The sequence below is a fragment of the Meles meles genome, chromosome 16 (genome assembly GCF_922984935.1).
Source record: "Meles meles chromosome 16, mMelMel3.1 paternal haplotype, whole genome shotgun sequence".
In the NCBI taxonomy this organism is placed as follows: domain Eukaryota; kingdom Metazoa; phylum Chordata; class Mammalia; order Carnivora; family Mustelidae; genus Meles; species Meles meles.
In genome coordinates, this window is record NC_060081.1 from 42,424,610 (window position 1) to 42,449,531 (window position 24,922).

The 24,922-nt window shown below is 38.8% G+C and overlaps 1 protein-coding gene across 1 annotated transcript in view; it reads right to left on the reverse strand.

The window, feature by feature from the left end:
- The window catches only part of MACROD2 (mono-ADP ribosylhydrolase 2), a 2,072,211-nt gene that overhangs the window by 578,864 nt on the left and 1,468,425 nt on the right, over nucleotides 1-24,922 (reverse strand). Inside the window, exon 7 of the mRNA XM_045980851.1 lies at nucleotides 24,171-24,201. Coding sequence (XP_045836807.1) covers nucleotides 24,171-24,201 — 31 coding nt within the window. The remainder of the gene's footprint in view (nucleotides 1-24,170; nucleotides 24,202-24,922) is intronic.

Below are 24,922 nucleotides of genomic sequence, written 5' to 3' on the forward strand. Positions count from 1 at the left end.
TGAAATGGGAAGGCCTTCCTAAATCGGAAACCATGCAGAGAAAAGAATGATAAATTTGGTTACATTTATAGACTAATAAATGCAGTGAGTATTTCTGTTTTTAGAAAACTGTACAAGAAACCAAACAATGGTTTCTTCTCAAGAAGTATACTGGTAGTTATAGGTAGGAAGAGACAAAAAACAAACAAACAAACAAACAAACAAAAACTTTATGACAGTTTATAGTGTTTTATTATTTTTAACCATGTGCATATATTACGTAACAATTAAAAACACAGTCTTATTTATAATAGCCAAACTATGGAAGCAATCCAAGGGTACAATGATAGATAAATGAAATAAATGGATAAAGATGATATGTTATATATATACATATATGTACATATGTGTGTATATATACATGCACACACACAGACTGGAATATTACTCAGTCATAAAAAAGAATAAAATCTTGGAAGGAGGAGACAAGATGGCGGAGAAGTAGCAGGCTGAGACTACATCGGGTAGCAGGAGATCAGCTAGATAGCTTATCTAAACATTGCAAACACCTACAAATCCAATGGGAGATCGAAGAGAAGAAGAACAGCAATTCTAGAGACAGAGAGAGAGAGAGTGAGTCCATGAGCAGGGGGAGGGGCAGAGGGAGAGGATCTCAAGCAGACTCCATGCTGAGACATGGGGCTCAATCTTATGACCCTGAGATCATGACCTGAGAGATTTAGAAGGTGGAGGATTCAGACAATTGCTCTTGGCTTTTAGATAAGGCTTGGTGTTTTGGCACTTCAGTTTTCACTTGGCTGCTAGGTACTCCTGGAGCTTTCTCTGCCACTCTTTGGCAGCTGTGGATGGCCCCGGGGGCACCATGACACCTCCGCGACAGTTTTTCTTCAAAGCCCGCGCCTGAAGCTACAGACGGGGCCCAACACGTTCGCTCACTCTTATTGGCTCCTGTGGGTTTGAAACCCACCAGTAGGAAGCAGGGGAGGGCAGTCAAAATCAGGACTTTTAAAAGCCTGTTCCACTGAGGGACATTGCTCCAGAGGCTAAACCGGGGTGAAGCCCACGCAGGGTCAGCGTGGCCCCAGGTCCCACAGGGTCACAGAAGATTGGGGGTGTCAGAGTGTCACAGAGCTCACGGGTATTAGAATGGGGAAGCTGGCTACAGAGACAGAGCCGAGGACTGAGCTCTCAGCTCGGGGTTATCTTGAACCAGTTGCAGGCTGGGTTAGTTCAGAGCGTGGCCGGAGGCCGGAGATACGGGAGTGACTGGGTACTGTTTTCTGGGGGTGCACTGAGGAGTGGGGCCCCGGCTTCCAGCTCCTCCGGCCAGAGACTGGGAGGCCGCCATTTTTATTCCCGTCCTCCAGAACTCTACGGAAAGCGTTCAAGGAACAAAAGCTCCCGAAATCGAAACCGAGCAGAATACTTAGTCCGGCCCCGGGTAAGGGCAGTGCAATTCTGCCTCGGGCAAAGACACTAGAGAGTCACTACAACAGGCCCCTCCCCCAGAAGATCAACAAAAAATCTAGCCAGGACGAAGTTCATCTACCAAGGAAAGCAGGTTCAATACCAAGGACAGAAGCAGAATTCCAGAGAAGGAGAAAGCAAAGCACAGAACTCATGGCTTTCTCCCCATGATTCTTTAGTTTTGCAGTTAATTTAATTTTTTTTCAATTTTTTTTTCTTCTTCTGCTAAATATTTTAAACTTTTACCCTTTTCTTTTTTAATGTTTTTTAACTAGTTTATCTAATATATATATACTTTCTTTCTTTTTTATATTTTTTCTTTTTTTAATTTTTTCTTTTTTTTTTTTCTGAACATCTTTTTATCCCCTTTCTTGCCCCCTACAATTTGGGATCTCTTCTGATTTGGTTAAAGCGCATTTTTCTGGGGTATTTGCCACCCTTTTAGTATTTTACTTGCTCCTTCATATACTCTTATCTGGACAAAAAGACAAGGCAAAAAAATTCACCACAAAAAAAAAAAAAAAAAGAACAAGAGGCAGTACCAAAGGCTAGGGACCTAATCAATACAGACACTGGTAATATGTCAGATATAGATTTCAGAATGACGATTCTCAAGGTTCTAGCCGGGTTCAAAAAAGGCATGGAAGATATTAGAGAAACCCTCTCTGGAGATATAAAAGCCCTTTCTGGAGAAATTAAAGAACTAAAATCTAACCAAGTTGAAATCAAAAAAGCTATTAATGAAGTGCAATCAAAAATGTGGGCTCTCACTCCTAGGATAAATGAGGCAGAAGAAAGAATGAGTGATATAGAAGACCAAATGACAGAGAATAAAGAAGTTGAGCAAAAGAAGGACAAACAGCTACTGGACCACGAGGGGAGAATTCGAGAGATAAGTGACACCATAAGATGAAACAACATTAGAATAATTGGGATTCCAGAAGAAGAAGAAACAGAGAGGGGAGCAGAAGGTCTATTGGAGAGAATTATTGGAGAGAATTTCCCTAATATGTCAAAGGGAACAAGCATCAAAATCCAGGAGGTGCAGAGAAACCCCCTCAAAATCAACAAGAATAGGCCCACACCCCATCACCTAATAGTAAAATTTACAAGTCTTAGTGAAAAAGAGAAAATCCTGAAAGCAGCCCGAGAAAAGAAGTCTGTAACATACAATGGTAAAAATATTAGATTGGCAACAGACTTATCCACAGAGACCTGGCAGGCCAGAAAGAGCTGGCATGATATATTCAGAGCACTAAACGAGAAAAACATGCAGCCAAGAATACTATATCCAGCTAGGCTATCATTGAAAATAGAAGGAGAGATAAAAAGCTTCCAGGAGAAACAAAAACTGAAAGAATTTGCAAACACCAAACCAGCTCTACAGGAAATATTGAAAGGGGTCCTCTAAGCAAAGAGAGAGCCTAAAAGTAGTAGATCAGAAAGGTACAGAGACCATATACAGTAACAGTCACCTTACAGACTAATAATGGCACTAAATCCATATCTCTCAATAGTTACCCTGAATGTTAATGGGCTAAATGCCCCAATCAAAAGAAACAGGGTATCAGAATGAATAAAAAAAACAAAATGCATCAATATGTTGCCTACAAGAAACTCATTTTAGACACGAAGACAACCCCAGATTTAAAGTGAGGGGGTAGAAAACAATTTACCATGCTAATGGGCATCAGAAGAAAGCTGGGGTGGCAATGCTTATATCAGATCAATTAGATTTTAAGCCAAAGACTATAATAAGAGACGAGGAAGGACACTATATCATACTCAAAGGGTCTGTCCAACAAGAAGATCTAACAATTTTATTTTATTTTTTTTAAACTTAAGGAAATGCACTTTTATTTCAGATTTACAAACAAGAAAAGTGGTTAGCATCTAGGCCTTTCATCTAAGAGTCCCCAAGCAATATAAAAGTATGCTCCTGACTTCCAGGATGCAAAGTTACTCAGAAATAGCACCTACAGGGTTAAGATAAATGTAGAATTTGTGAAAACATTTTTTTGGTCCAATTTTGTTCTGCCTATTTTTTTTTTTTATTCCTTTATTTGTTTATTTACAGCATAACAGTGTTCATTGTTTTGGCATCACACCCAGTTCATTGTTTTGGCATCACACCCAGTATCAATAATAATATAATAACAGTAGGGGACTTTAACACTCCCCTCACTGAAATGGACAGATCATCCAAGCAAAAGATCAACAAGGAAATAAAGGCCTTAAATGACACACTGGACCAGATGGACATCACAGATATATTCAGAACATTTCACCCCAAAGCAACAGAATACACATTCTTCTCTAGTGCACATGGAACCTTCTCCAGAATAGATCACATCCTGGGTCACAAATCAGGTCTCAACCGGTATCAAAAGATTAGGATCATTCCCTGCATATTTTCAGACCACAATGCTCTGAAGCTAGAACTCAATCACAAGAGGAAAGCTGGAAAGAACCCAAATACATGGAGACTAAACAGCATCCTTCTAAAGAATGAATGGGTCAACCAGGAAATTAAAGAAGAATTGAAAAAAATCATGGAAACAAATGAAAATGAAAACACAAGGGTTCAAAATCTGTGGGACGCAGCAAAGGCAGTCCTGAGAGGAAAATATATAGTGATATAAGCCTTTCTCAAGAAACGAGAAAGGTCTCAAGTACACAACCTAACCCTACACCTAAAGGAGCTGGAGAAAGAACAAGAAAGAAACCCTAAACCCAGCAGGAGAAGAGAAATCATAAAGATCAGAGCAGAAATCAATGAAATAGAAACCAAAAAAACAATAGACCAAATCAATGAAACTAGGAGCTGGTTCTTTAAAAGAATCAATAAGATTGATAAACCCCTGGCCAGACTCATCAAAAAGAAAAGAGAAAGGACCCAAATCAATAAAATCATGAATGAAAGAGGAGAGATCACAACTAACACCAAAGAAATACAGGCAATTATAAGAACATACTATGAGCAACTCTACGCCAACAAATTTGACAATCTGGAAAAAATGGATGCATTCCTAGAGACAAATAATCTACCACAACTGAACCAGGAAGAAATAGAAAACCTGAACAGGCCCATAACCAGTAAGGAGATTGAAACAGTCATCAAAAATCTCCAAACAAACAAAAGCCCAGGGCCAGACAGCTTCCCAGGGGAATTCTACCAAACATTTAAAGAAGAACTAATTCCTATTCTCCTGAAACTGTTCCAAAAAATAGAAATGGAAGGAAAACTTCCAAACTCATTTTATGAGGCCAGCATCACCTTGATCCCAAAACCAGACAAGGATCCCACCAAAAAAGAGAACTACAGACCAATATCCTTGATGAACACAGATGCAAAAATTCTCACCAAAATACTAGCCAATAGGATTCAACAGTACATTAAAAGGATTATTCACCACGACCAAGTGGGATTTATTCCAGGGCTGCAGGGTTGGTTCAACATCTACAAATCAATCAATGTGATAGAACACATTAATAAAAGAAAGAACAAGAACCATATGATACTCTCAATAGATGCTGAAAAAGCATTTGACAAAGTACAGCATCCCTTCCTGATCAAAACTCTTCAAAGTGTAGGGATAGAGGGCACATACCTCAATATTATCAAAGCCATCTATGAAAAACCCACCGCAAATATCATTCTCAATGGAGAAAAACTGAAAGCTTTTCCGTTAAGGTCAGGAACACGGCAGGGATGTCCATTATCACCACTGCTATTCAACATAGTACTAGGAGTCCTAGCCTCAGCAATCAGACAACAAAAGGAAATTAAAGGCATCCAAATCAGCAAAGAAGTCAAACTATCACTCTTCACAGATGATATGATACTCTATGTGGAAAACCCAAAAGACTCCACTCCAAAACTGCTAGAACTTGTACAGGAATTCAGTAAAGTGTCAGGATATAAAATCAATGCACAGAAATCAGTTGCATTTCTGTACACCAACAACAAGACAGAAGAAAGAGAAATTAAGGAGTCCATCCCATTTACAATTGCACCCAAAACTATAAGATACCTAGGAATAAACCTAACCAAAGAGGCTAAGAATCTATATGCAGAAAACTATAAAGTACTCATGAAAGAAATTGAGGAACACACAAAGAAATGGAAAAATGTTCCATGCTCCTGGATTGGAAGAATAAATATTGTGAAAATGTCTATGCTACCTATAGCAATCTACACATTTAATGCAATCCCTATCAAAGTACCATCCATTTTTTTCAAAGAAATGGAACAAATAATCCTAAAATTTATATGGAACCAGAAAAGACCTCAAATAGCCAAAGAATATTGAAAAAGAAAGCCAAAGTGGGTGGCATCACAATTCCGCACTTCAAGCTCTATTACAAAGCTGTCATCATCAAGACAGTATGGTACTGGCACAAAAACAGACACATAGATCAATGGAACAGAATAGAGAGCCCAGAAATAGACCCTCAACTCTATGGTCAACTCATCTTCGACAAAGCAGGAAAGAATGTCCAATGGAAAAAAGACAGCCTCTTCAATAAATGGTGCTGGGAAAACTGGATAGCCACACACAGAAAAATGAAATTGGACCACTTCCTTACACCACACATGAAAATAGATTCAAAATGGATGAAGGACCTCCATGTGAAAAAGGAATCCATCAAAATCCTTGAGGAGAATGCAGGCAGCAACCTCTTCGACCTCAGCCACAGCAACATCTTCCTAGGAACAACGGCAAAGGCAAGGGAAGCAAGGGCAAAAATGAACTATTGGGATTTCATCAAGATCAAAAGCTTTTGCACAGCAAAGGAAACAGTTAATAAAACCGAAAGACAACTGACAGAATGGGAGAAGATATTTGCAAACGATATATCAGATAAAGCGCTAGTGTCCAAAATCTATAAGGAATTAGCAAATTCAACACCCAAAGAACAAACAATCCAATCAAGAAATGGGCAGAGGACATGAACAAACATTTCTGCAAAGAAGACATCCAGATGGCCAACAGACACATGAAAAAGTGCTCCACGTCACTCGGCATCAGGGAAATACAAATCAAAACCACAATGAGATATCACCTCACACCAGTCAGAATGGCTAAAATTAACAAGTCAGGAAATGACAGATGCTGGCGAGGATGCGGAGAAAGGGGAACCCTCCTCCACTGTTGGTGGGAATGCAAGCTGGTGCAACCACTCTGGAAAACAGCATGGAGGTTCCTCAAAATGTTGAAAATAGAACTACCCTATGACCCAGCAATTGCACTACTGGGTATTTACCTTAAAGATACAAACATAGTGATCCGAAGGGGCATGTGCACCCAAATGTTTATAGCAGTAATGTCTACAATAGCCAAACTATGGAAAGAACCTAGATGTCCATCAACAGATGAATGGATAAAGAAGAGGTGGTATATATACACAATGGAATACTATGCAGCCATCAAAAGAAATGAAATCTTGCCATTTGCGACGACGTGGATGGAACTAGAGCGTATCATGCTTAGTGAAATAAGTCAATCGGAGAAAAACAACTATCATATGATCTCCCTGATATGAGGACGTGGAGATGCAACATGGGGGATTAGGGGGATAGGAGAAGAATAAATGAAAGAATATGGGATTGGGAGGGAGACAAACCATAAGTGACTCTTAATCTCACAAAACAAACTGAGGGTTGCTGGGGGGAGGGGAGGTTTGGAGAGGGGGAGTGGGGTTATGGACATTGGGGAGGTTGTGTGCTATGGTGAGTGCTGTGAAGTGTGTAAACCTGGTGATTCACAGACCTGTACCCTGGGGATAAAAATACATTATATGCTTATTAAAAAAATAAGAAATAAATAAAAAATTTAAAAAAAAGAATAAAATCTTGACATTTGCAACAACATGGATGCATCAGAAAGTATTATGCTAAGCAAAATAAGTCAGTCAGAGAAAGACAAATACCATATGACTTCACTCATATGTGGAATTTAAGAAATAAAACAAATGAACAGAGAAAAAAAGAAAGTAAGAAAGGGAGACAAACCAAATGCAGGATTTTTTTTTTTTTTTTTTTTTTTTTTTTTGACAGACAGAGATTGCAAGTAGGCAGAGAGGCAGGCAGAGAGAGGGGGGAAGCAGGCTCCCTGATGAGAAGAGAGCCTGATGCAGGGCTTGATCCCAAAACCCTGAGATTATGACCTGAGCTGAAGGCAGAGGCTTAACTCACTGAGTCACCCAGGCGTCCCCCCAAAACAGACTCTGAGCTATAGAGAACAAACTGATGGTTACCAGAGGGGAGGTCGTGGGTTGGGAGGGGGTGAAATAGGTGAAGGGGTTTAAGAATATATTTATGATGAGCACTGATTAATGCATAGAATTGTTGAATCACTATATTGCACACCTGAAACTAATGTAACACTGTATGTTAACTATACTGGAATTAAAATAAAAAATAATAACAATAAAAAAGTACAACTTGTAAAAAAAATTCTTCAATCTCCTATTCTCCTTGGTGACATTAGTGCTATATAAGTGTTAGATGTTTGAGCCATATTTTATTAAATAGGAGTCCTCTCATGGCTGGGCGGTGGTCATGATCCTCACGGACCATCGATTACTAGCCAAGGCAAAGTGGGGGATATATGTGATTAATTTAAATGCTGTGGATATTCATTCAGCATGTTCCATTATTAGTAAGGTGACAGGGATGCCACATGGTCCCAATCCTTCGGTAACTCAGAGTTTAGACACTAGTGAAGATATTAGTGGGAGTGGGGATGAAAAATTAATGAGTGCATCTCAGGACTGAATTTTATAGATAAGTCCTAAAGTACTAATGATCTGCCACTAAGCAGTTTGATTATCTGTTCTAAGCCATCCAGCAGTCTTAGGGATGGTCCTCCAAGAGGGAAGATGACCATTTGCAGAAACATTATCCAGGGTGACTGCAAGGGGGATAAATATAAACATCAAAAAGCCTTGTTTTTTTATAAGAAAATCACTTATTTGACTGCATTGTACTATAAGAAAAGAAGGAGGAAAAAATCCCTAGAATAAAATATAAGAACCATAACTACATGTTCCAAAACTGCTATTTCCCATTTGATTATCTGTAACTTATAATTCAAATTTCAATGAGAAAATACAGTATATTGTATTTCTCTTGTCTGGACTTGCCCAAAACTGATTTAGTTTATAATGAAGGTAGAACATACAGCGTTATTACAAGACAAGGCATGCATTCATTTAACAAGAATTTACTGACTCTAACCTGCATCAGACATGGTGTTGGGGACTGGGAAAACAGGAGTGTACAAAACCAGACACTAACACTGGTAAAATAATAACCCCACTAAACGTGAGCTGCAGTTATAATGAAAGCTGTGAAGGAGAACTGCATAGTGCCTTAAGAACTTGTAATAAGAGGGGCGCCTGGGTGGCTCAGTGGGTTAAGCCGCTGCCTTTGGCTCAGGTCATGATCTCAGGGTCCTGGGATCGAGTCCCACATCGGGCTCTCTGCTCGGCAGGGAGCCTGCTTCCCTCTCTCTCTCTGCCTGCCTCTCTGCCTACTTGTGATCTCTCTCTCTCTCTCGCTGTCAGATGAATAAATAAAATCTTTAAAAAAAAAAAAAAAAGAACTTGTAATAAGAAAGTTTGATCTCATCAGGGAGGTCAGAGAGAGCATCCCTCCAGAGATCATGCTTGTGGTGGTTAGCCAACTGAAGGAGAGGAGGTAAGGGCTCTTCAGGACGAGGGCACAAACGGCAGAACAGAGGCCTGATAGAAAGACAGAAAGGCAACAGTGGGGCTGGGTGCAGAAAGCTAGAAGCAACCAGGCACAAGATGAGGGCAGGCAAGGGCTCCCAGATCATGTTGATAGCTTTGTCTTTATCCTGTGAAAATGTGCTCAGAATTCTGGATTGAGTTCCCAGAAATACATCTTCACTTCAGGGGACTCCCCTGCCTTCTAATCTTCCAAGCAATAGAAATGGAAGTTCTGTAACTCCACACTGCTCATGGTGAGTTCCAATCCTGCAATGGGGTATTTCAAGGAAAAGGGTGGAGGACAAGGCAGTAGAGTAGAAACATAAGGGGTTCTATGGTTGGGAATTAGAAGAACATTGAGGTCATGGCCTCTTACTAATGAAAATCCTTGGGATTTTTTTTGCAGCTTTAATGAGAAGTAATTGACATATAACACGGTGTTCATTTAAGAGGCACAATGTACACATACCATTGTGTAAGAATGATTTTACATATGTACATATTGCAAAATGATTACCACAGTAATGTTAGTTAACATGTCCATCATCTCACAAAGTTACAATTGTGTGTGTGTGTGTGTGTGCGCTCTGTGAGAACTTTGAAAATCTACTTTTAGAACTTCCAAATATACAGTAGAGTACTGTTAACTATAGCCATCATGCTGTATACTATATCCCCAGCACTTGTTCATCGTACATCTGGAATCTGTACCCTTGACCATGTTCACCAATTTCTCCTATTCCCCACTCTCCTTCCCTGGCAAAAACCAATCTGTTTTCTGTTTCTATGAGTTTGTTTTCAGTTTTCACATATAAGTGAGATCATACAGCATTTGTCTTTCTCTGTCTGACTTATTTCACTTAGCATAATGTCCTTAAAATTGAACCATGTTTTTGCAAATAGAAGGGTTTTCCTTTTTTTTTATGACTGAATAGTACCCTATTAATTATATACCATCCCATTATATATGTATCTCAAGTTTTCTTTATCCATTCATCCATCAATGGACATTTATGTTGTTTCCATATCTTGGTTCAGGTAAATAATGATTCAATGACGATGGGAGTGTATATATTTCTTTGCAACACTGATTTCATTTCCTTCATATATATACCCAGAAACAGAATTGCTGAATCATAAGGTAGCTCTATTTTAATCTTTTGAGAAAACTCCATACTGTTTTCCATAGTGGTGCACTAATTTACATTCTCACTGACAGTGCACAAGGGTTCTCTTTTCTATACATTGTCACCAACACGTTATTTCTTGTCTTTTTTATACTAACCTAGAGGTTGCATCCCATTGTGATATACCAGGTAGAGGGAGGGGAGGTGATATCCCATTGTGGTTTTGATTTGCATTTCCCTGATAATTACTGATGCTGAACATATTTTCATATACCTGTGGCCACCTATATGTCTTCTTTAGAAAAATGTCTATTCAGATCTTCTGCCCATTTTTAATCAGATTATATGTCTGATACTGAGTTATATAATTATGAGGAGAGCTCTGAGATATCTCTGGAGCTGGAAGAGAGCTGGGTTGCTAGTTGCTTTTAGCAGCTCTGACACTGTGGCTCCATCTGAGATGGGCATTGCCTCAAACGAGACAGTAAGAGTAAAGTAGAAGGCGCTGGTAGTGAAAGGGATGGGAGCAAACAACGCTAAGTGGAAGGAGGAGGAACACAAAGGATGTTCCTAGGCACAGATTGGCCTGCATATCCCAGCTCACCTTTGAACCAGTCTCCTCCTGCCATGAGCTTGCCCTCCCACTTGCATTAGCTTCTTTTCTTATTGCTCGTCTCCTTCACCATCTCTCCCACTCGCTGTATTTTCTACTTCTCATGTCCATGTCTGGACAAACTGCCAAGTCTGGTAGTTTGGGATGAGATCTACTGGGAGAAAAGCTAAACTAGGATACCACACACACAGACCCACGCACATGCGCACACACACACACACACACACACTCACACACATGCATATGCACACACACCACGTAGGTCCCAATACTGCCTTCAACATTTGCGGAGATCTAAAAAAAGGCGTTTTAAGTCAAGGCTTTTACATTTCCCAGATCTCCTGATGCATATCCCTGTTTTATCCAGCAAGGAGGCACATTTTCATTGTTTTATGAAGGATGAAAAAAGCTGATGAGTCCTCATTTCCTTCTATATATAACATGGGAAAGCAGCAACTCTGCATACTTCTTTTTTCTTTTTCACTATGGATGAGGAGACAAAATATTTGCAAAGTTGAAAAAAAAAATGAGAGGCAGTAATTTAGGATGCTAACCTTTCCCTACAGCAGTGCCAGCAGATCGCTCTGGCTTGCTAAGGGATTCAGAATTTGCAGAAGCTTGGAACCTCTGAGCTGCTGGTGATCACTTTCACAGATTCTTGTAATTACATGCAAGGGCTGACATTTGTAAGGCTGGTCAAATGTCTGGCTTTTAAACTGGGGCATTGGCAGTGTGCCAGAAGCACCATAAACCACAAGATGGGCACCTTCCGAGGGGTTAATTTTATAAGAAAACTTATTGGAGGAGGGCTGTAAAATTATTTAACAGGTAAGTAATATAAAGCATTTTGTTTCAAGAGATAGATTACAATATATATTTATATTTTAAAGTACAATGTGAGATTCCACTAAGACAAAATTTCCTCCTGTAGAGGCTGTCTCTGGGGACCAGGAGGACAGAGACATACTAACCTTTATCTTTAAAGGGTCTTTGATGATAAAGTGAAAGAAGCACTGATATGATACAAAAAGAGACAGATGGGCAGGTACTTTCTATACAAACTCAGTCTTCACAAGTTACTGATGCTGAACCCAGTGGTCTGAGGTGGGGTCCAGAGAAAAAGGATTTAGTTATAAGAAGTATGGATAGAAGAAGAGGCAGGGTTGGGAATAGGGACCTAGAGAGAGTATGAGAGTTAGGACCTTTATTGGGATAAGTCTTTGGAACTCAGTTCTGGAAGAACTCCGTTTCAACTCACTTCTTTGCTTCTAATAGCAGAAGGTATATATTAATATTATTCCCACCTAGCATATGAGGAAGCATGGAACTGAGATTCAAAGAAGAGGTTAGTGAGTGGACCATCCTGGGCTGTAATCACATATCCTCTTAATTCTCAAACTCTAATCCTTGCTTCTCTGCCCTACTGGTGGACATCTGATCTCAGTTCTTCTATGAACTAGTTTGGTATGGCTAAGCAGATCACTCAAAACTCTGAGTCTCATTTTTCCCAGCCAGAAGAATAAGGAGTTAAGACAAGTGTAATATCCAAAATGGCTCCCAATTCCATGACCCTATGATCTTAGAAATTAAAAAAAAAAAAAAAGTGCAACTTTCTTGATGTTTTGGGGGGGGAAAAAAGCAAGCATTGAGCTTGAAGAGCCAAATGGCAGAGTAACTGTTATCTATTTTTCTAGATTTCCTAGAGAAGAACAGTATGCTGCCTTATAACATGGGACTCCGCTTTTGAAGCCACAATTAACTACAATTACTTTGTCTCTCTTTCCACTGAAAACTTATATTTACATACAGAGAAAACAAAATGTTTTCATTCTTAGGGCTTAAATATGCTGTAGAAAACTTGGAACTGCTGAAACAAGTTGACTTTATTTTGTAAACAATAGACTACAGTGATTGTGGCTAAGTGTGATTTAGAAAGCATGGCACGATGCTGAAAACAGGCTTCAATTCTAGATGGCTTAACTCACAGGGCTCAACCACAGGACACAGAGGTGGCTGATAGGAAACAGGTAGTTTTCAGAGAAGGAGCAGAAGTAATCCAGGAGCAACTGAGGTGACTTTTGTGAGAAGGAACTGATGATTGGAGTCATTCAAGGCCTGAGTAAAGTATCCTTCAAATAGTAAACTACTTGCTCAATAGTGTCAAATTCTTCTCAACTCTAGGTGATAGGAGTCAATAAAATATTCAAAAGCCTCTGCCCTCAAGGAACTCAGACTCTAGTGGGAGAGTAATAATGATAACAATAGTGGCAAAAATAAAATTACTATTAATAATAATAGTAACGTTGGTTGTTAAATGTTCATCTTTATGTGTCTGACATCATGACAAGCACTTTAATGCATTATCTCATTTAATCTTACAACAACCCCATGTTAAAGGCATTATCATCCTTCTGTGACTATTGAGGTTATTAAGTTCTGGAGAGTAATTTGCCTGAGGACACACGACTAATAAGAGACAGACTAAGAATTTGAACCTAGATCTGTGGATCCCTGAAACTCATGACCATAGTCACTTTATACCCATCCTCATTCTCCATTATTCCTTGGTCCTCTGATGCAGTGATACTCAAGACTGATCACACATAATGAGTGACACAGACAAAAAGCCTACATCACCACTCAGGTGAACAGGACACCAGAATCTTGAAGCAAAGGAGCCTTTGAAGAGACTTGAGAAAAACTGGTACAGTATCTAAAAAGGCATCACCATATCCAAGGTCATCTAGATTTTTGCCAATATGTCTTCTAGGAGTTTATAGCTTTGCACTTTACATTTAAGTCTGTTATCCATTTTAGTTATTTTTTGTGAAAGGTTTAAGGTCTCTGTCTGGACTCATTTTTCATATGTGAATGTGCAGGTGTTCCAGCACCATTTGAAAAGACTACCTTTGCTCCATTGCATTGTTTTAACTCCTTCCTTTGTCAAAGATCAATTGACTACCTTTATGTGGGTCCATTTCTGGGCTCTCCATTCAGTTCTACTGGCCTATACATATATTATTTGACCAAAATACACTGTCTTGACTACAGTAGTTTTATAGTATGTTTTGAAATTAGGTAGTTTCATTCCTCCAACCTTGTTCTTCTCCTTCAATACCATGTTAGCTATTTTAGGTCTTTTGCTTCTCCATGTAAACTCTAGAATCAGTTTGTCAATATCCATAAAAACAACTTGCTGGTATTTTAACTGGGATTACATTGAATCTATATATCAAATTGGGAAGAACTGACGTCTTGATAATATTGAGTCTTCCTATCTATGAGCATGAAGTATCTCTCCAGTTATTTATTTATATAAATTGACATTTTATATTAACTTTTATCCTGTAACCTTGTTATAATTGCTTATTAGTTTCAGAAGTTGTTGTTTGTTTGTTTGTTTGTTTTTGCCAGTTCTTTCAGATTTTCTACAAGATGATCATGTCATCTCCAAACAAAGACAGTTTTGTCTTCCTTCCCAATCTGTATACCTTCTATTTCTTCTTCTTGCCTTACTGCATTAGCAAGGACTTTCAGTGTGATGTTGAAAAAATTAGTGAGATGGGACATCCTTGTTTTGTACCTGATCTAATAGGAAAGTTGTGCCTCTCACTGTTAAGTATGCTGTTAGCTATAGGTTTTTATAGATAATCTTTACCAAGTAGAGGAAGTTCCACTCTGGCTTACTGAGTTTTTAATCATGAATTAGTGTTAGATTTTGTTAAATTCTTTTTCTACATTTATTGATAATTATATGATTTTTCTTCCTTTGTTTAGTGATCTGATGGGTTACATTAATTGATTTTGGAAAGTTTAACCAGCTTGCATACCTAGGATAAATCCCACTTGATCATGATATGTAACTGTTTTTATACTTTTTAAATTTGATTTGCCTATATTTTGTTGAGGACCTATTTATTTTGTAGTTGTTAATTAAAAACTTACCAAAACCTACTGTTTATCTGACTTTGCCTTAGGTGATGGGCAGAGCTTAGAGCCCAGTTTCACAAGCTAAGTTCTGAAGGAAAGACGTCTTAACTAAAGGGAAAAAATACATTTTATCAAAAATATAGATGCTTAGAAAGAAGCTCTGGAAAGATTAAGGTGAACTGAGATTCATTTAGAAATAAAATTGGGAGACCAGATGATAGGCATGAGGTAATTTCATATTGGTTTTGTTAATTTCAGTTCGATTTTCAGTCACTTATGGTGAATTCTCCCTACTGACCGTGCCTGAAATGAGAGACAAGGTATAAAAAACTATTTTCTGCAGTTCTAAAGATTTTAAGGAGACTTCCTTCGACTGTTCAGGAGGTTTACATTTGCATTCATATTACAATTCTCTCTCTCTCTCCCCATCTCTCTCCTGGTACTATTTTACTCTATTATGATCAGACTCTTTCCTACAGTCACCTTTCCCTAGAGTCCCTTGGTAGACAGGATGCTGATCTATATCCGCTCAGGATCTCAGGTACGTTTTTTAGTGGTTATAGCCTTAACGGAATAAGGTGTTATAGAAACAAATTGTAATTGATTCCTCCAAGGATTTTTATGGAAATGGGCCAAAATTACAAATGTAATAAATGACACGATTATTAATTCATTCTTAATATATTGATTTTAGTTTCCATGGATATGTCTGCAAATTTTGGTACAAAAATATGAATACCATTGAGATCAGATCTTAAGATCTAAATATACTACCTAAGAATTAATGATAAGGCACTGTCCTGATGCCTTAGGATTTCCATACTTCCAAATTTATCAGGGTTCAGGATTATAAAGGTATTTTAATAATGTATTTGCTATTAAAATCTCCAAATATTCTTGCAAAATTAGAACCATCAGTATTCAAAAATATTTACTTTTTAAAAAAATTATTCATTTATTTGAGAACGAGAGAATGAGAGACAGAGAGAGCGAGCCTGTGCGCGTGCGCACGAGAGTGGGGAGGATCAGAAGGAGAAGCAGACTCCCTGCTGAGCAAGGGCGTGAGATGCAATGCGGGACTCCATCCTGACACTCCACGATCATGACTTCAGCTGAGGGCAGCAGCCCAACCAACTGAACCACCCAGGCGCCCTCAAAAATATTTACTGATTCTGGGTAGATGACATTGCCCAAAACTAAATTACCTCTGAGTGACCTTTTGATTTAATTTGCTTTACTTTTCCTCTTTTTTTTTTTATAAGATTTTATTTATTTACTTGACAGAGAGAGACATAGAGAGGGAACACAAGCAGGGTGCGCGGGAGAGGGAGAAGCAGGCTTCCCACCACGTGGGGAGCCCAATGCAATGCTCAATCCTAGGACCAGGGTCCTGGGACTGTGACCTGAGCCAAGGCAGACACTTAGTGACTGAGCCACCCAGGCACCCCTTTACTTTTCCTCTTGTGCCTTGACATCTAGAATCCATCATAATTCAATTTCCTTTCTTTCCACATAAGAACACAGTCAGAAATGTGGATACCATACTAGAATTCATGATCCAATTTCTTTCCAATGGAAGACGGATGGACATGACAAGTGCTTCTCTGTGCCCAGGGACCATAAGATAGGGTATGAGCCCATCATACGCATTTCTTGGGCTGGGACCAGGGCAGGTAAATGCATGAGAACAATAATTTAAGGTAGGCAAAGCAACTATTTGACACCATGGTGGATTTCTGGCTCCTTGAATAACAGAGTGGAACAAATCCTCCCACAAGCAGAATGCTCACTTTGGAACTGTTAGCACAGAGAGCAATAAACATCTCTATTCACTCTATTTTAAGTCTCTTTGTTACAGCAGCTTAGCTTTACTCTAACTAATATAGCCCCTTCCAAATGCATTTCAAGATACATTTTAAAAATAGAATCATGGACTAAAAAGGATGTGACATGAAAATTGTCCTAAAGAGCTAAGCATACTTGACTTCTCTGACAACTGTCAGAATTATTTTTTTTAAGTCCTTCAGAAAGAGAGCTGAGCTATGTTTATTTAAACTCACCCTTCCGATACAAGTACGTAAAAGGAGCAAGAAAAGGGAATGCCATTCAAGACTGGATGAGAAGAATGAGCAAAGCACATGGAAATTATTTCACTGATAGAACGGAAAGTGTGGTCAATTCTTAGATGCCTTCAAACAGTTCTCTAGGGACAACATCTTAATAGCATTTTTCAATGTGGCTGAAAGATATTCCCAGTTACTACTATGTGCAGAGGCTCTGAAATTTACTGAAGTGGCTTTCCTAGTTCCTTAAAAGGCTTACTGTTTTAATACTTTTTCTGTAAGAAAGGGGTTTTTTTGGGGTTTTTTTTTTTTGTTTTTTTTTTTTGTTGTTGTTTTTTAACGTATCATAACAGTAAGTGGCAACCTCTGAGGAAGGGTGGGTTTGAAATCACTTGCACCTTTCAGTCCTCAGTCAAATTTTTACCTTGAACACAATAGCAAGGAGGGAGACATCCACACCTCCAAAACAGTAATCAAGTTGCAATCTTTATTAGTTTTTGAAACTTAATCTTTTAATTAAGTCCTAAAATCATTTAATTTGAACAGAACACCAGGCAGAATGACCCTGGTTACTCACTTGGATCCACAGCACCAGAATGCTGTTTCCAGGATTTTCATCTCTTTTGGCAGGTCCCCTGGGCTAATTCTGCCTGTGGGTCTCACTGTCATTTTTATGTAAGCTGAACTAACATATTTTGTTGCTGGATACTTGAAACTGTTTTCCAGAGCAAAGGTAGTCTTTTTAGTGTCTTAGTCCGATGTCTTTTGATTATTAAACACCCAAGGAGCTTCGAGAGAGCAAGAGCAGGGTTTACCACATTTTGTGGGATGAATGAATGAATGTGTGTGTGTGTGAGTGTATTTGCGAAAACTGCCTACCCCAATGGTAAGCACTCAGAGGGCTAAAAACGCTTTAATAGCTAGAATTTCATTGTCGTTACATTATTTCTCCAGTGCTTCATTAGGACCAGTTTATAAAATAATATTCAAATGTGATATAATTGAGATGGGTTTGGCCCCAGCACTGCATTTTCCCAGAGGGAAGTAAGTTACACCGACTCTAATGTTACATTGCCTCAAGGGCCAGCAATTAACTCAAGGATTGCCAAAAACAATAAGGCTTCATACAGTGGGGATGATGTGACCAGGACAAAAAAAACACAGGATGTCAGAGAAGGGAATTTATGAGGGAGAAAAGAGTCATCATTTGACCACCTGAAAGGAAGTTTTCAAAGCAAATGGGAATATCAAAGGGAAAAGAAGAAAGCAAGAGGGAGGGGAGAGCTGTCAGAGGGATGAAATGGAGGAGCACACATTTTTGTCAATTTTGCTCTGGTTCCCAAGTGTATTACATAAGGTTACTCTTCCAGAGAGCCCAGAATTGCCAGCAATGGTTGTCACACCTTCTGAAATCTGTCAGCATTTAAAGCTGACGGAGGGGATGCCCTTAGCATTGCCGTTGGAGGATGTCCTGGTTTCTTTCCAAGTCATGTCTGTGAATTTGGACAGATGTAGTGATAAAAATATTTGCCGAGTAAATATAAGGTTAAAGAAACATTGGGCTGGTCTCCGTTTTACCAGTTCGAAGCAAAAGAGCAAACTTGAATGCAAATGAGGGATTCAATTAGAAAAGCCGTGTCTTGGCAGCATTTCAAGGAAAGCAGAGGGAGGCCAGGTGATTTGATAGAAACAGGCCTTCCAGCCTGATAACAGAAATAGGCTGAATAAATATGAAAGCTGCTTTAGCTAAGTTACACTGCACATTTTTTTTCTGAAAATTTCCAGCCAATAACTCACTGTCTGAAAGTCTTTCCTCTCTAAAAACACCACCTTGTACCTGGAAAGCAAGATTAAAGTTTTTTTCTTTGACTCCAGAAAGAATATTTTCTCCATTACTCTGGGGATACACTTTCCCACCTGGACTTCATTTCTGTTAACTATATTGACTCTCATAAAATGAACTAAAATTATTTTTGCTGTTCACTTCTCAGTAAAAATTCCATTGCCATGTATCATGTCTAGCCTCCTTTGTTAAACTTATTAGCACCAAAGCGTCCAAGTCAGGCTCAAAGGGCAGAAGGCACGCACAAGAGCTGAAATGTCCATCAAGGAAGTTCAGATCTGTCCCTCTGAGACAGGCTTAGCAGCCAATTCAAATCTTTAACAGGAATCGGGGAGTTTTAGAGCCCCTGAAAGCATCTGGATCTTTTTTTCCAAAAGTAACACAGGACTTTCTCTGGTATTTGACCAAATGTGGCTTTTCATCCTGAGTGCAAGCAGGCGGTCTGGTGCCCTCTGGAATCATCCTGGAAACATTATGTTAGAGCAGCAGCAGCAGTTGCTGGAAGTCAGAGTGGAAAAGTCTGGTTCTTCTTCCAGGAGAACTTAAAAGGGGACAGAGTCTGTTCCTGCCCGTGTGCCTTCCTGAAATCCAGTTGTGTGGCACAGTGGATATTCTTCAGTCTGTGCAAAGGGTGGCTGGTTTTACTGCCCTCAGGGTTTGTCTTTAAAAGGCTGAGCAGGGAAAGGCAGGGAGGGAACGGGCTTCCTCTGTGGCTGAAGGACCTCAGAAGTACTGGTATATATGGGATGCTCCAGGACACTTTGAATGTGGGGATGATGTCTGAGTTTCCATGAAATGGGAATTGAATGCTTACTGTTGAAATTACCCTGGTAGGAGATCATTTTTGGCAATTAAATAGCCAAACCCTTGCAAAAGATAGTTCTACCATAGTCAAAGTTTTGTTCTAATAGAGAGTTACAGTGGCTTTGTGGGCCATAAATCTAAAAGTGAAGGTAAATCTAAAGCAAATCTAAAGCGAATCACAGCAGGCAGGGAGGCAGCTGGAACTAGGGCAAGTCTGGAGAAGTCAGGGTAGTTTCCTCAGGGCTGATCTGTACCTCTCTGACCATTGTCCCATGAGCCATAATAAACAAATGTTTTGTTTTGCTTTCTTTTCTTTTCTTTTCTCTCTTCTTTCTTTCTTTCTTTCTTTCTTTCTTTCTTTCTTTCTTTCTTTCTAAGTAGGATCCACACCCAGCATGGCACCCTATATGGGGCTTGAACTCACAACCCTGAACTCAAGACCTGAACTGAGATCAAGAGTCAGACATTTAACCTACTGAGGCACCCAGGCACCCCAAGGAGGGCATTTTCTTAAGTGAAGTTAAGTGTTGTGTTCAGCTTGGCTCTCTGAACAAGTTCTTGAGTTTTCATTTTACCTTATCAAGGTGGATGTTGCCATACCTACAATTACCATGTCTACTTGAGAATGCTGTTAGAAGTCTATTTGTTTTTCCTAAAATAGAGATGTTCATCCATTAGGAAAATACTGACTTAAGAAGGCCTTCCTCTACCTGTTATTTTGCCAATCAACAATTCTGTGTTTGGGATCTTCAGATAGGCAACACTTTGGGTTATAATCATTATCACTGGGATCAAACAGCAACTATTTGCTGAGTTTGTCCTAGAGATATAATGCTAGACCCCGGCTGTGCACAGAATAAATCTATGCTCATCAAAGAATTCCAAACTGGTGGTGAGCACAGGATACATAAACAAAAAATCTATGGGCCAAAAATGAGGGGGCAGTTGTTAATTGTTCAGATTAAAATGCCAAAAGATTTCAAAAGATATAATGACCACGAAGAGTTGGTATATTGACGGAAGACTATTCAGAGGTTACTATTCAATTGTATCAGTGTGTGTGGTGTGTTTTTGTTTGGGCATCAGGGATGTGGTAGTGATGGTGTGTGTGATTTCGGTGCCCATGGGGGTATGAGTGTGTGTGCATATGAGTGTGTGTATGAGTATACAAGCATGTGGAAATGTGCTATAAGGAAGGCACACAAGGTTGGAGCTGGTAAATTTTCTCACATGTTCTGAGATTTATCAGCTACTTTGTGGGACAGAAGATGTGTCCATGGAGGATGCATGACAAGAAATCTCTAAAACTGTATTCTAGGAGGGGTGCCTGGGTGGCTCAGTGGGTTAAGCCTCTGCCTTTCATTCAGGTCATGATCTCAGGGTCCTGGGGTTGAGCCCCGCATCAGGCTCTCTGCTCAGTGGGGAACCTGCTTCCCCCTCTCTCTCTATCTGTCTCTCTGCCTACTTGTGATCTCTCTCTGTCAAATAAATAAATAAAATCTTAAACAAACAAACAAACAAAAAACCCATTTCTAGGAGAAAACACCAGTCCTGAGAGGGCTGAGAAAATTAACAACGGCCAAATAAGTTTAGGAAATGCTGCAAACTAAATCACCCTTTTAAAGATGCAAGGGGCACTTGGGTGGCTCAGTCGGTTTAGCACTTGCCTTCGGCTCAGGTCATGATCTTGAGATCCTGGGATCCAGGCCCATGGAAGGCTCCCTGCTCAGCGGGGAGTCTGCTTCTCCCTCTGCTCTTCCTCCTGCTTGTGTGCTCTCTCTCTCTTTTCCAAATAAATAAATAATTTTTTTTAATGATGATGCAAAATCAAAGGTACATATAAATTTCTTGGCATACCAATTCACATCCTTGAGAAGAGACTTCCTCTCCCTCTTCACATACTTTGAACACCCTGATTTAGGGAGATACATAAGGCACCTATTGTTCAGTCCGAAAGGAATAAATATTAACATGCAAGTAATGGAATATGATCAAAGGCTCCTGGACAGATGGGAAACATGCACCAAGTGGTTTTTTAGAAAAATTAATCTAGTAAGGTAGAATATGGAATAAGAAGGGGGAGGCTATTTGAAGGGGCGGGGGTGGGAGGTTGGGGGAACCAGGTGGTGGGTACCAGGGAGGGCACGTATTGCATGGAGCACTGGGTGTTGTGCAAAAACAATGAATACTGTTACGCTGAAAAAATAAATTAATTAATTAAAAGAAGGGGGAGGCTAGCACCAAGAGACTGTTCTGAATTCTCACTCTAAATCCATTCTCATATGACTTACAAAGTGTTGGGAATTTTTGTTTGCTTCCTTTTTTAAAGCTTTTCTTTTTAGCCTTGGACCAATTTCCTTAAATAAAGGACGATTTCAAATCCCAATAAATGGAGATAAAAATAAAAGTGATTTGGATAATGAAGGAGGCAGAGCAGGGTCCCCTGAACAAGAGTGAGAAAAGGACTAATCTATAATACATGGGTTCTGGGAGAGAATCAAGGACTAATCGGAAAGCGATGATTTCACAAGGGACATAGGAAATATATCCAAGTTGCAAATGGCTAAGTGGTCCATCAACTATAGAGAACTGGAGTGATCTAAAAGTTACTAAAACAGGATCCCATGGAGCTAAAAATAGATCGAGGCCTTAAGCTCCAGTGGGGCTAATGGAAGAAAAATGGCACCTGACATTGTGGATATCAGCATTTGAATTTTTTTTTCCCTTTGGATATTTTAAAAATTAAATATACTGACACATGCACATTACTCAAAAGATAGAAAGGAAAGAAAGGAGTATCCAGGACTTGAAAACTATCTGCTTGGACCTGGCATTGTGAAAACTGAGGAAGCTTGCCTGGTGGCAGCCCTCCAAGCCAGTGGCTGTGACTTGCTGTCAATGTCTTCCCCCAGAATCTTCAGTATTTCCTCCCTACCCAACATAACACAGTACTGAACAAGTTAGCATATTTTGGGCCCTATTATTGTCTCTGAGCAGAAATTTCTGCCCTTCGGGGATTAAAATGATCCATGAGCCACTTTAGGTTTGATTTAGTTCTTACTACTATTTCTTGACTTCTCATTTTCCTGTCCCTTCTCACTGTCTTTCTCTTCTTTACCCCCCCTTCCCCCTTTTTCAGTGTAACATGTTAAATTCACCTGCAATCCTTTGCACGTTGCCCTAGATTCTCAGAAACAAAACAGACATCAGCAATCTGACAAGGTAATAAACATAGAAAGTAAACATAGTATTGTTTTAGGCAGGTGTGTATTTGTTTGTTGTCAAGGAAAATCAAGACTGTCATGAGAGACCATTCTTGAGAGGGGAACTGTTTCTGTAGTGGAATCTGATTTGACTACAGACAAGGTAAAATGAAGATGTGGGCTCTTGCCCAGGCAAAACTTTGTATTTCATGTCTCCTTTAAGCAGATTTTTAAGATTTCTAACTGGGTACCTGTGAGGCAGAAAGAATGGCCAAAATGGAGATTATGTAGATGGTGTGGTTTAGCCCTCTCCAGCCCAGTGTCCATTGTGTTTCCATAAACACAGGCTACGGTGGAATGTGGAGAAGAAAAAGGCATGCCTCAAATTCTTAAATGATGCAGCCAAATCCTTCTCCATTTAACTTGATTCAGGCCTGTATTTTCCATTTTATTCTCTCCAAGGCCTTCAAAAGAAATACTATATTAAGGAGAAATAAATCTTGTACCTTTGATATCAATCTAGGTATCCCTTCCCAATAGTAATGAATTTAAACTATTTCTTTACATTTGTACATATTTTATTTTTCAGTTAAGAGCCTCTATGTGAGAAGTTTGATTTCAGAAGGGTCTAATTTATTTTCCCTGATCAGCACACCCTAAAATGACAATTAAACCCCATGTTACCTTAATATTGTAAAACACATTTATTAATGACCTGAAGAAAAAGAGCATCAGGAAATGTCATTGTAGGTGGAATAACATTTTGGGAGCTTTAGGTTAGTGAAAACAAGTGATTATAAAAACATTTTGCTCCCATCTCTAAGTGAAGCAGTCATTATCTAAAATAATCTGTCAACACTAAAAAAGTATATATATTTTCAGCTTACTAAAATTATTTGTTTTATTAACAGTCACTTCTTTGGATTTTTTTTTCCCTTTGGGTATTTTTAAAATAAATATACTGACACATGCATGTGTGTATGTTTTAATGTTTCCATTATTTATTTTGTAATTCACAACAAAATAGTGATACTGCTAGGCTTTATATGCATTATGATTCATCTAGGAGAAAAACCTGGCTTTATTAAAGAAAACCCCATTATAGGTCAAATCCTACCAAAAAAGAATGTTTTGTTTAACAAAAGACATTAAGCCACAGTGTATCAAATCATTACATGTGGTATCCAATACAAAAAATTCAAGAACACCAAAGAATATCTGAATAGCCTCTTGAGATCCCTCCATGGGATTCGACCTGCTTTTTGGGTCTCCTTAAATCACAGCAAACTGTATCCATCAGAGAACATTTTATCTTTCCTTTGAACCTTGTCTTTAACAACAAAATAGCGAAATACAAATATTAACAAAAGCTAGATCACTTACCATAAATGCCGGTTGAGATGCAGGGAAATGCCTGTGAATAAATCACAAAAATAACAGTAAATTTTAAAACAACTCTGCTTAATCTGACATCTTCTAGTTCAACATCTATTTACTGGATAATGGGATGCCCTCTATTCACATGCTCAGGCCCCTAAAACGCCTCTCAATTGGAGTAGGAGATACCGTGGAAAATGGGCATATTTGATTAACTGAAAACTTATCAGCAGCAATCGTACCAGTTCAGGAAAGCCAACTGTCAAATTTCCAGGAATCTTGTGAACCAACTGCTAAAATAGTTATAATTAAGAAATTAAATCATATAAGCCTGCAATGAGATGTTACATCTAAAACAAATATACAGAAATCATCTCATCACCTCCTAATTATTTTGCCCACATTTTACTATTGCCTCTGTCCTTGAGATGACTTATGTCTATTATACATTTGTATGATATAAGTAATGTATATCATCTTTAATATAAATGCTATATCCATTTATATAACATATATATTATATAATATATATAATATAATATATATAATTAATTATAAATGTGTATTCAATATAAATACTATATAATGGTGTTGCTAACAAGCATCCTATCTCAGTTGGACATTAAATGATGTCATGTTAGTGGCTTAAAATCTGAAAATAACAATCAACGTACCTGTTGGACTATACTTGTGGGTCAACTGAAACCATAGATTGGCTATAGATAGAAAATTCTTATAATGTTTGCAAATGTTTTTTG